Source organism: Hetaerina americana, unplaced genomic scaffold, assembly GCF_022747635.1.
Source record: "Hetaerina americana unplaced genomic scaffold, ioHetAmer1.1.p SCAF_7, whole genome shotgun sequence".
NCBI lineage: Eukaryota > Metazoa > Arthropoda > Insecta > Odonata > Calopterygidae > Hetaerina > Hetaerina americana.
Window position 1 is genome coordinate 52,172,200 of NW_027287316.1, and position 12,745 is coordinate 52,184,944.

Here is a 12,745-nt window from a genome sequence, read left to right on the forward strand (position 1 = left end):
TTTAAATGTAGCCCTGCTGTGCCTTGATGAATATGAATAATGAAAATAAATGAAAAATAAAAGCCTCTGAAGCCTACCTTCAGGCTTGTTCTCAGAATGCAGCCTCCTTTTCTATATTTGTCTTTTATCGATCTTGATTAATCCCATGCTTTCCCAACGTTCCTTGTGAGGCCACAGTAAAAGGTTTTCTGTGAGGGGTGCTTTGGGTATCCAGTGGGGAATTATCAATTTTAACACAAGTAAATTCTCTGCATGATCTGGTGTATGAAGTTTTTTCCCTACGCACAAAAATGATGGTGTTTACCCCTGAACTGGTTGGCAGTAAAATTCATCACAAACCTGATGCCAGGAATTTTGTCCTCTCACCTTTTATAGAAGGTTTGAATAAATAGTGTCATTTAAAGTCCTCAGGGTTTGCCCAGTTAGTGGCTTGAGTCTACCTTCTGCTTGAATGCTAGAGCATATTCTACATTTTATATCACTTAGCTGACAATCTGCGCTCTGAAATCTTGTTGTATATGTGTAATCAAGTTGCTGTTGTTTTGTACAAGGTTGGTAACATTGTCTCTTTTGGGCTGGCTTGAGCGATGTTTGTATGTGTTTGCTTTTGTTTTTGTAGAATAAAAGTAGGAAGTCGTTTTTTTTAAACGTCACTTCCGGCCCCACATTAAGTTGAACATGTCGTCTCAATAATTGCTAAAGATCCTAAATCCTGTTTCGTCACCACGCTGCAAGAAGATCACAACAGGTTATGGGCCCAGAATGTGGAAATAGGAGTGTGAGATCAGTTTGCATGAGATAATTAGGTTCAATTAAACTGATTCCGGCCTTGTAGTCAACCGAGCTGTACTCGTAAATTGTTGCCTCGTGTTTGGATGACAAGTACAATGGAATCAAATGTCATCAACAACATCACATACGGAGGTTCATTGCCTCAAATTGATAAATTGCGAGGATCGGTGAATTACGAGCAGTGGAAAATGGACGTGGAAATGTACTTGCTTCACGAAGACCTTTGGGACTACGTGGAGAGTGAAGTAGCAATGGACGCGTCAGCTCATGAACGAAAGCAGTCACAGCGAGCAAGGGCGAAAATATATTTGCTACTAGAACAAGGACCAAAATGGAAGTCATGGAGTGCAAGACGGCCAAAGGTATGTGGGACAAGCTGCAGCACACCTATGAAGATAAGGGTGTGAACAGGCATGTCGCCCTTATAGACCAGCTGTTCGACATCAATTTGGGAACGTGCACAAATATGGAGGACTATGTTCAACGTTTCACAACAGTCGATGCGAAACTAAAAAGCATTGGCAAGAAGATTGACGACGAGCTGCTCGCGGTTTTGATGCTGCGGGGCCTGACGGTTGAGTACAGACCGTTTCGAATGGCTCTAGAGAATACAGTCACAGGGGTCATCAAGTCTGACCTAGTGAAGCAGAGGCTACTGCAGGAAGGGTACAAATGGGCCACAGATTCCAAGGAGCAGCAGGTTGTATTCTATGCCAAGCGGAACCAGAGGCATCAGGGAGAGTGCTCATCGTCCTCGGAGCAGAGTTCGAGTACGTCCGGGGCCAGAGGTAAGCAGAACAAGAAGTCCACCTTCGATCCGAGAAAGGCCAGGTGCTTTAAGTGCGGAGTGATCGGGCACATCAAGAGCGATTGTCCCGAGGAAGGGGCAAAGGTGTCGTGCGGGAACAGCAAATCAAGTGGGGGTGCCAAGAAAGGGAATCCAGTTGCCTGGTTGACAGCCCTTCGTTGTGAAGTGGGGAGTCATAAATGGTACATTGATTCTGGGGCGAATTCCCATATGGCAAGAACTACGGAGTACTTTTCAGATTTTCGACCAGATGCAAGTGACGAAGTAACAGTTGCTAACCATGACAAAATCAAAGTGTCAGGTATTGGTAGTGCATCAATGGATTTGATTCAGGGAAGTACTGCCACCATATCAAATGTTAATTATGTGCCAGATCTTTCAACTAATTTGTTGTCTGTAAATAGGTTAGTGCAAAAGGGTACTGCTGTTTTATTTGATTCATCTGGGTGCAAACTATTTGATGCTGAAACTTTACATGTAAAGGGAGTCATTCAAGCCTCGGGAACAGAGGAGAATGGGTTGTACAGTCTAGATTTAAAACAGTGTACCTCAGGTGACAATGTTGTCAGGGAGGGTGCTGTGGGATTAGCTGCAACTACTGAAGGGAATCATTCTCAGCTATTATGGCACAGAAGGTTAGCGCACTTGGGGCATAAAAATATGCAGACATTAAGGGGGCGTGCCAGTGGTCTGGATTATCCATGTAATAAGCCTCTTCAACCGTGTGTGGCATGTGTAGAAGGAAAGCTTGTTAAAAAACCTTTCACTGTGGGACCGAGAACGGAAAGGGTGAGTGAAAAGCTGAGTTTGGTGCACTCAGACCTGTGTGGTCCAATGGACCCTCCTGGCAATAGGGGAGAACTGTACATGCTCACATTTATTGATGATTGCACTAGAAAAATTTTTGCCTTCTTCATTAAAGGCAAGGAAACACATGTTATCCTAGAATGTTTCGTAACCTTTAAGGCTAGGGTAGAAAATGAAACGGGGAACAGGATTAAGTGTTTGCGGACGGATAATGGTAGTGAGTACATGGGGCGGGCTCTGCAAGAAGAGCTTAGAGCAAAGGGAATAAAACATGAGACAACGATACCATATAATCCTGAGCAGAATGGGCTAGCTGAAAGGGCAAATCGCGTCATTATAGAGAGGGCTAGATGCATGTTATCCGAGTGCAAGTTACCTAAGAGCTATTGGGTTGAAGCATGTAAAACAGCTGTGTATTTAAAGAATAGAGTACCAGCTAAGGGAATTGGGAATGAATTACCTGAGGAGAGATGGACAGGTCATAAGGTTGACCTTAGTCATTTGAGGGTGTTTGGTTGTATTGCCTATGCTCATGTGGCCAAGGCCATGAGAAAAAAGCTAGATGCCACATCCAAACGGTATTACTTTGTCGGATATTGTGAGGAATCCAAAGGTTATCTCCTGGCGAATCCTGAAAACATTGGACGAGTAACAAAAGCGAGGGATGTAGTGTTTTTTGAGGACAGTTTCAGGGAAGAGCATTTAACTGGGAAAACATTGAGGAATACAATTATTCTGCCTGAACTTTTAGGGGGGGGCGTGTGTTTCACCTCCCAGCCCCAGACAGAGGTCAGCATAAATGATCAGGCTGAAACTAATGAAAACACTAGCACAAGTAGTGAGGGTAATAATGATACCTCAAACATTGAGACTGAAGGAAGTGGTCGTGTCTATTGTGGGCAAAATTCAAGCTCAGGTGATGATAGCCAGAGGGAGGAGAGTATTGATCCGGGAGAAAGTAGGTATCCTGTTAGGAATAGAATACCAAAGGAATTTCCAGATCATGTTTTATTTTTGGCATCAATTAATTCAGCCTGTAATCAACCAATGTCTTTGTACTGTGATCCTCAGACTGTTCAAGAAGCTTTGTCTTCAAATGGGGATGAATGGAGGAAGGCCATGCAGGAAGAATGGGAAGCTTTAGCAAGGAAGGGCGTCCTTTCTTTAGCTGATTTGCCTGAAAACAAAAAAGTTGTAAAATGTAAATGGGTTTTCAAGCGAAAGGTGAATGCAGCTGGGGAAATAGAGCGTTTCAAGGCAAGGCTGGTAGCAAAGGGTTATTCCCAGGAGTATGGTATTGATTACCATGAAACATTCTCTCCTGTAGTAAGTTATTCTGCCTTGAGATTGTTGATTGCATTGTCTGTGGAGCTAGATTTAAATATCACTCATCTAGATGTGACTGCAGCCTTCTTGAATGGTGATCTTAAAGAGTCAATTTACATTGAGCAGCCTGAAGGTTTTGTAATTGAAGGGGCGGAGAGTAAGGTGTATTTGCTGCATAAGGCAATATATGGTTTAAAACAAGCATCCAAGGCATGGTATGACAAATGTCGGAGTATTTTTAAAGGTCTTGGTTTCAAGAATTTGACAACAGAATCATGTATTTATGTTAAGGGTATTGGACTTGATATTTGTGTAATAGCTGTATATGTGGATGATTTTTTGGTGTTTTGTAAGAATGGTGACACTGTGAACAAGTTAGTTTTATCATTAAAAAAACATTTTGAGCTGAAAAATCTTGGAGAGGCCAAAAGTATTCTAGGGATGAGGTTAACTAGAACCAGTGAGGGAATTGAACTGGATCAGGAAGAGTACATCAAAAGCATGCTGGTTAAGTTTAACATGTCTAATGCTTGTGCAGCCTCTACACCCATGGAAGTTGGGTTGGATGTAGCTCCTGGAGATCCAGATAAATGTCCTGATGTACCTTATCAAGGATTAATTGGTTGTTTAATGTACGCAATGACCTGTACTAGGCCTGACATTGCTTTTGCTGTTTCAAAATTAAGTAAGTTTAATAATAGCTTTAATATGGAACATTGGAAGTTGGCAAAAAGGGTTTTGAGATATTTAAAGGGCACATCAACGTATCGCCTTGCCTACTCAAAATCTGGTGGGTTCCTTGAGGGCTATGCTGATGCAGATTTTGCCAGTGATAAGATTGATAGACTATCTCGTACAGGGTATGTTTTTAAATTTGCTAAAGGGGCTGTAGCATGGGAAAGTAAAAAACAATCCTGTGTGGCTTTATCCACAACGGAAGCAGAGTATGTCAGCCTAACTGCTTGTACCAAGAAAGCTATTATATTGTGTCGAATCCTGAGGGAAATTTTGAAACAGGATTGCAGAAAAATATTTGGCACAGAATCTGTGTGCATGTATAATGACAATCAGTCAGCAGTTAAGAATGCCAATTGTGTTGATGTAAAGGAAAGATCTAAGCATATAGATGTAAGGTTCCATTTTGTAAAAACAGCTGTGACAGATGGTAAAGTGTTTGTGAAATTTAAGTCAACACATGAGATGCCTGCAGATATGCTAACTAAAAGTTTATCTAAGAAAAAACATTTTAACTGCATGAAGGATGTGAATGTCTGGGGCAACTAGATTAAGTGAGGGTGTTGTATATGTGTAATCAAGTTGCTGTTGTTTTGTACAAGGTTGGTAACATTGTCTCTTTTGGGCTGGCTTGAGCGATGTTTGTATGTGTTTGCTTTTGTTTTTGTAGAATAAAAGTAGGAAGTCGTTTTTTTTAAACGTCACTTCCGGCCCCACGTTAAGTTGAACATGTCGTCTCAATAATTGCTAAAGATCCTAAATCCTGTTTCGTCACCACGCTGCAAGAAGATCACAACAAATCTGCAATAATTTGATATGATGTTCAAGTAAACTGTGATTTGGCAAAATTAACGTAAGCGTATTCTTCTGATGATGTGAACACAAATGCAAGATTTTTACAGTACAAAAATCATTACCCTTGACCATACCAAAAATGTTACAAAATATTTGTAGTTGTGCATATTTCCCCAAGATCTTCAAGGTTAAAGCTAATATTTAAACAGGTGTCTACCTCTGTTTTCTAAAATAAATTTGGTGGTGCTTAGATAAAAATTTGATGTAATTCATCTTTCTGCCTTCAAAAATCATGGAAGGGAAGTGATACAATTTTCTGTGGCAGACATTTAGTGTCATATAAATATTATAAAACTAAATGTGAGACTAAATGTCTAATGCTGTGGTGTATTACTGCGAAATCTGATTCAAATTTTGCTCCAGCCAACCTATGTCCTAAAAACATTTTTTGATTGATATCACCATTGTATAGCATCCTGATGATTGCCATAGCCTCAAACAGTTTTGGTCATTGTTTTAATAAGAGGAAATATTGAATTCAAAGTAACTGCATGTAATATTTTTGACAAACAATACATTCTTAATATTTTATACTTATATGTAAAATTAAATATTTATCCTAAATTTTCTGCTTATTTAGGGTGCAATTTGCACATGTCCCCCTGGTGAAGTGTTGAAAGCTGATGATCCAACTAAATGTGATGATTTGGATGAATGTAACCCTCCTGGACTATGCTCACAAGTTTGTACCAACAACAAAGGAAGCTACCTCTGTTCATGTGCTGATGGTTACTCAATAGAAGGGGACAAACATACTTGTAAAGCTGTCAGTAAGTAAATTACCATCATTTATGTTATTAAATTACTATGCAGAATTAGGTATTATCTCATACCATTTAATATTTTTATGTCTGTTGAATGCAATTTGGCTTAAGTTCAACGAATGTTTCTCCACGAAAAGTTTTTCATTTTAGTAACATTAGTTGACTTTGAATTATGTGTTTGGAATTGTGCCGTAAGTCATCTCATTTCTCTCAAAACTTAACATTAGTTGATGTTAACACCACAATGTTAACCAATGCTTCATGAATTGGTTAATGTTTAATTATTAAATTTTTGGGTAATGTTGAAAGAAATCTATTTTTCCTGTGATTATGCATTATTATTGATTACCTATTGCTTGTTTTCAGATCACAGTGCAGCATTCCTAATCATTTCCAATAGACATTCGATTTTGGTGGCTGATCTAAATGAGCAGGGACTAGAAAGAGTTCCAATTGTTGTAGAAAATGTGGTTGCAACAGCATCTGACATGCACAAAGGCACAATATATTGGTCAGATATGAAGCTCAAGAAAATCTCCAAGCTTGACAAAGGAAGTGATCCTGTGGAGGTACTAATACTTTTTCTACATCACATTTTAAATTTCAATTTTTTGGTATATTGTGAAGTAGTGCTTGGCTTCTTCAATCCAGTTACAAATGCAGTCAGTTACAAATCTGAAACATGGGATTTGTTGGTCTTTTGCTTTCAACAATAGGCAGCTGAGAAAAATATTGCTCTGAATGTATATGCAATTGTTACCTTCCATATCTATATAAGTCTGAATCTCATAAAGATAATTTTATACCTCCATGTAAATAGATTTGGCCAAATTTATTCATTAAGTCAGGAATTATGGCATTCCATACTGGTGAACCACGTACTAGTAAAATGACTAAATTTAATTTCAAATAATTTGACTCTGATTTCGGAACATTCATACTTTTTAACTTTCACTGATCAGCAAAATGCCTAGTCAGGTTCAGTTAGCCGTTTCCCATTCTAATAAGAGCAACCATCTCCTATTTTATGCCTGCTGTACCTTTAATATTTCAATGATGATTAATTAAAATTTTACCAGTGTAATAATATATGGAACTTTTTTGTAGATCATTTCCACTGGACTGGATCTTGTTGAAGGTCTTGCTTATGACTGGGTAGGAAAAAACATTTACTGGTTGGACTCGAGACTAAATACCATTGAGGTTGCAAAGGAAAATGGCTCTAGTCGAATGGTGCTCCTTAAGGAAAACATAACTCAGCCCCGTGGAATGTCACTTGATCCCAGCCCAGGGTGAGTCATTTTATCCCATATATATCCCATATGCATATAATACCAAACAAAAATTTATATTGTAATTAAATTGCTGCCAGATATCAACTAAACTTTATTTTCTTTGACTTTTGCTGATTTGCTCAATTTTTTGTGAAATATAAAATAATAATTTCTTTTGTAAATAGAATTTATGCAATTTTATAGTGCTTCAAAAGTTTTTATTCCAAGCTTTTTCAAGTATAAGTCACAGAAATATGCATTGGACTTTAATTTTTATCCTGAAATGGATATTTTTAATTTTCTGGAGCAAATACAAGTAAATGAAATCTGTTCCCCATAGCATAAAAGCTTTGTGGCACATGAAATAGTGCCACTCATGGAATGAACTCCAATTCCCTGTTGTAATTCCAAGCATAGCTGTAATTTTCAATGAAAATACTTCATTGCAACTTTGTAATATTCAAAAACTTTATAAAGATGATGTGTGAGCTATTGGCCTATGAATTTGAAGTTAGGTAAATTTCTATAGCCAACAATAAGAAACTTAGAGAGTTTCAACAGTGTTATTTTGGTCAGCCGGTGACAAGCAATGGGGAAAGGTAAGGGCTTGACAGCAAGAGCCCTTACCTCTCCCCGTTACGGGTCACTGGCTTACTGAAATAATGATATTGAAGCTTTCTAAGTTTCTTCTTATTTTACGAATTTACCTAGCTTCACAGAAATATCATTTTCATTAAAACAAATAAATTCTACTTCAGGGCACGATGGCTCTTTTGGACTGACTGGGGTGAAAATCCAAGGATTGAACGCGTGGGAATGGATGGAACTGAGAGAAAAGTCATCATTAACACCAAAATCTACTGGCCAAATGGACTTACTCTCGATGTGGCTACAAAGAGAGTGTACTTTGCTGATTCCAAACTCGACTTTATTGATTTTTGCTCATATGATGGCTCTGGACGTTATCAGGTTCTGGCTGGATCGCATTATCTTCTTCACCCTCACTCTCTATCTCTCTTTGAGGACACTATTTACTGGACAGACAGGCAGCTTAACAGAGTTCTCTCAGCCCACAAGTATCGTGGCAAAAATCAAACTGTTGTTTCTCACCTGATTTCCCAGCCTCTCTCTGTACATGCTCATCACCCAGCATTACAACCTCTTTCACCGAATCCATGTGAAAATGCTCCATGCTCACACCTCTGCCTATTGTCACCAAGTGCAAAATCAGGTTATTCATGTCGCTGCCGACCAGGGTACAGAATGGCTGATGATGGAAAATGCATGGAAGGTATGTCCTCTCCAAATAAATTTAATTCTTCTTGGTAACTTAATGGTTGTAAATATTTTTTTAAAATGGGATTAGGGTATGTCATTAGGTGAACCATTCTCTTTTTTCCATTTAATTCATGTACCGCTTCTTAGTTTTGTGGATTTAATTTGAAACTTTAGTGCTTACTTAAGGATCCAATGATACTCAAACTGTTCTTCAACCTCTTTTTCTCATTTATAAGAATTCATTCTGCATGTGCTTGATATTTAAGGATTTCAAGCCAATAATTGTGTGGATAATCACTCTAATGTATTTAATCCAAAGTAATTTTCAATCTTGTGTACAATATGAATGAGCTCCATTTTTACCCAATCAGGAATGCTCTTAATCTCACAATACCAACAAGTATGAAGAATGTATAGTTTCTGCTCACTATGTGTCCAGCAAATTCGTGAAACATTGAGACACCAAATTCTTCATTTCCAAGTTTCACTGTATAAACTCCACTTATGGCATTTATGTAAATTAGCTTCATCAACAGTCAATGCCATTTTAGTATTAATTAACTTGTGCTTTTATCTTTATTAGGGAAAAAGGGAAACGTTGCATTAATAAACATTTGCTTTGTTTCATAAATGTTCTAGTCTTCAGTGTCTAATAAGTACTTCAGTCTTTTTATTTTCAGTTGTTTATTATGCTAATTATTCAGTTCCATTTCATTCATCCAATTTAATCAAATGCATTGTATTTTTACACAGAGGAGACAGCATTCCTCATGGTCATGAGAGCATCCCAAATAATAGATGTTAGTTTAAGCCCTGGAGACAAGACGAGCGGTTTTCTTACTCCAGTTGTTGGTGTTGAGAATGGTATTCAGATAGATTTTGACAGAAAAACAGAAACTATTTACTGGGTTGAAGGAAAAGAAGGTGATGAAGATGATGGAAATGTAAGTTTCTTAAATACTTTGACTTCTCTATTCTATACCTAAATCTCTAACTAATTGAAAGTTAATTCAATTTGTACAAGATAATCATTTGAATAAGGTCATTTAAGTTACAAAAAAATATTATTTACAAGAATTAATGAAAAAATTTTTTGGATAAATGACCTTAGATTTTTCAGTTTCCCTGCATATAGTCATGGTTAAATATTCTTAAGAAGAGATTATAATTTCTGATTACTTTATACTTCTTAAACATGAACAGAAGAGTTTGAAAGAGGTATTTAGACCCAGTAATATCACTGAAATTAATGTTATTATTGCAGTGCACTATTTACACAACAAACTATGGAGGTGGCAACAAAACTGTATTCCTGGGAGGAGGTGCAGGATCAGAGGGTTCTGTCGGAGGAATTGTTGGGGCACCATATGCCATTGCCTTTGATTGGCTTGGCAGAAATTTGTACATTGGGAACCGGCTAGCATCCAATCTAGAGGTTGTTAAAGTTGATGGTAAAACAAAGCATCGTCTCATTATTTTAGCTAATGATGGAAACCGAACATCAGTGGCCAAGCCAAAAGCCATATGTCTGGACCCAGGTGATGGGTAAGTCATTTATGTAATAAGTGTAGTTAGAGCTGAAATTTATATCAGGAAAGACTGCAGGAATTTTAACCAAATGCATGTGCACCCTTTTATCTATTTTTCAATACAAGTATCTCTTTTATCTTATTAATTTATTAATTCAGGTATATGATTTATGTTAAAAAAAATCTCTTATTTAATCATGTAAAATGTTTGATTTTGGGATCAAAATGGAATATGCAATCATATTTTATTGTATAAAGCAGTAAGAAATATTTTATTCCATAAATTTACAAAGTTATTAAGACCACAAATGACACAATTTCATCTATGTCTGAGGGGATAGATATGTTTACAGTATTTATGTTGATGTGGCTGATGTTGGCTAGGTTAATCATGGTTTACTTGGTGTGCATTCCAATTCTCAATTCAAGGAATTACTACTTGTATTATGTATTAGATACAAGGGTGTATGCTAACTCTGGATTAACATCACAAAAGCTTTCAAGCATGTTAGTAAGATGATAACAAATCACTTCAACTTGTTCTGATCAAAATTCAGAATGCATCCTTTTTTGTTGAAACCACATTCAAACTTAGACCAATGGAAAAGTAAAAATGTTGATTTTTACGAAATATTTCATGAAAAATATTTTAAAACATACAGTTTTGCATATTAAAGGAAAATTTGCAGAGTTTGCATTCAAGCATATTTTGAATGCGCCAAAAAATGTTAGCCCTTAGCCATTCCACGTGTTCTTTTTGCCCCAAGCTTTTTCTGTTGTATATGTGTAATCAAGTTGCTGTTGTTTTGTACAAGGTTGGTAACATTGTCTCTTTTGGGCTGGCTTGAGCGATGTTTGTATGTGTTTGCTTTTGTTTTTGTAGAATAAAAGTAGGAAGTCGTTTTTTTTAAACGTCACTTCCGGCCCCACGTTAAGTTGAACATGTCGTCTCAATAATTACTAAAGATCCTAAATCCTGTTTCGTCACCACGCTGCAAGAAGATCACAACAGGTTATGGGCCCAGAATGTGGAAATAGGAGTGTGAGATCAGTTTGCATGAGATAATTAGGTTCAATTAAACTGATTCCGGCCTTGTAGTCAACCGAGCTGTACTCGTAAATTGTTGCCTCGTGTTTGGATGACAAGTACAATGGAATCAAATGTCATCAACAACATCACGTACGGAGGTTCATTGCCTCAAATTGATAAATTGCGAGGATCGGTGAATTACGAGCAGTGGAAAATGGACGTTGAAATGTACTTGCTTCACGAAGACCTTTGGGACTACGTGGAGAGTGAAGTAGCAATGGACGCGTCAGCTCATGAACAAAAGCAGTCACAGCGAGCAAGGGCGAAAATATATTTGCTACTAGAACAAGGACCGAAAATGGAAGTCATGGAGTGCAAGACGGCCAAAGGTATGTGGGACAAGCTGCAGCACACCTATGAAGATAAGGGTGTGAACAGGCATGTCGCCCTTATAGACCAGCTGTTCGACATCAATTTGGGAACGTGCACAAATATGGAGGACTATGTTCAACGTTTCACAACAGTCGATGCGAAACTAAAAAGCATTGGCAAGAAGATTGACGACGAGCTGCTCGCGGTTTTGATGCTGCGGGGCCTGACGGTTGAGTACAGACCGTTTCGAATGGCTCTAGAGAATACAGTCACAGGGGTCATCAAGTCTGACCTAGTGAAGCAGAGGCTACTGCAGGAAGGGTACAAATGGGCCACAGATTCCAAGGAGCAGCAGGTTGTATTCTATGCCAAGCGGAACCAGAGGCATCAGGGAGAGTGCTCATCGTCCTCGGAGCAGAGTTCGAGTACGTCCGGGGCCAGAGGTAAGCAGAACAAGAAGTCCACCTTCGATCCGAGAAAGGCCAGGTGCTTTAAGTGCGGAGTGATCGGGCACATCAAGAGCGATTGTCCCGAGGAAGGGGCAAAGGTGTCGTGCGGGAACAGCAAATCAAGTGGGGGTGCCAAGAAAGGGAATCCAGTTGCCTGGTTGACAGCCCTTCGTTGTGAAGTGGGGAGTCATAAATGGTACATTGATTCTGGGGCGAATTCCCATATGGCAAGAACTACGGAGTACTTTTCAGATTTTCGACCAGATGCAAGTGACGAAGTAACAGTTGCTAACCATGACAAAATCAAAGTGTCAGGTATTGGTAGTGCATCAATGGATTTGATTCAGGGAAGTACTGCCACCATATCAAATGTTAATTATGTGCCAGATCTTTCAACTAATTTGTTGTCTGTAAATAGGTTAGTGCAAAAGGGTACTGCTGTTTTATTTGATTCATCTGGGTGCAAACTATTTGATGCTGAAACTTTACATGTAAAGGGAGTCATTCAAGCCTCGGGAACAGAGGAGAATGGGTTGTACAGTCTAGATTTAAAACAGTGTACCTCAGGTGACAATGTTGTCAGGGAGGGTGCTGTGGGATTAGCTGCAACTACTGAAGGGAATCATTCTCAGCTATTATGGCACAGAAGGTTAGCGCACTTGGGGCATAAAAATATGCAGACATTAAGGGGGCGTGCCAGTGGTCTGGATTATCCATGTAATAAGC

General features: G+C 38.5%; 1 protein-coding gene across 1 annotated transcript in view; it reads left to right on the forward strand.

Annotated features, from left to right (window-relative positions):
- The window catches only part of mgl (low-density lipoprotein receptor-related protein megalin), a 71,865-nt gene that overhangs the window by 19,606 nt on the left and 39,514 nt on the right, over positions 1–12,745 (forward strand). The window contains exons 21-26 of the mRNA XM_071595610.1: positions 5,904–6,093; positions 6,454–6,656; positions 7,195–7,379; positions 8,120–8,652; positions 9,393–9,583; positions 9,904–10,184. Coding sequence (XP_071451711.1) covers positions 5,904–6,093; positions 6,454–6,656; positions 7,195–7,379; positions 8,120–8,652; positions 9,393–9,583; positions 9,904–10,184 — 1,583 coding nt within the window. The remainder of the gene's footprint in view (positions 1–5,903; positions 6,094–6,453; positions 6,657–7,194; positions 7,380–8,119; positions 8,653–9,392; positions 9,584–9,903; positions 10,185–12,745) is intronic.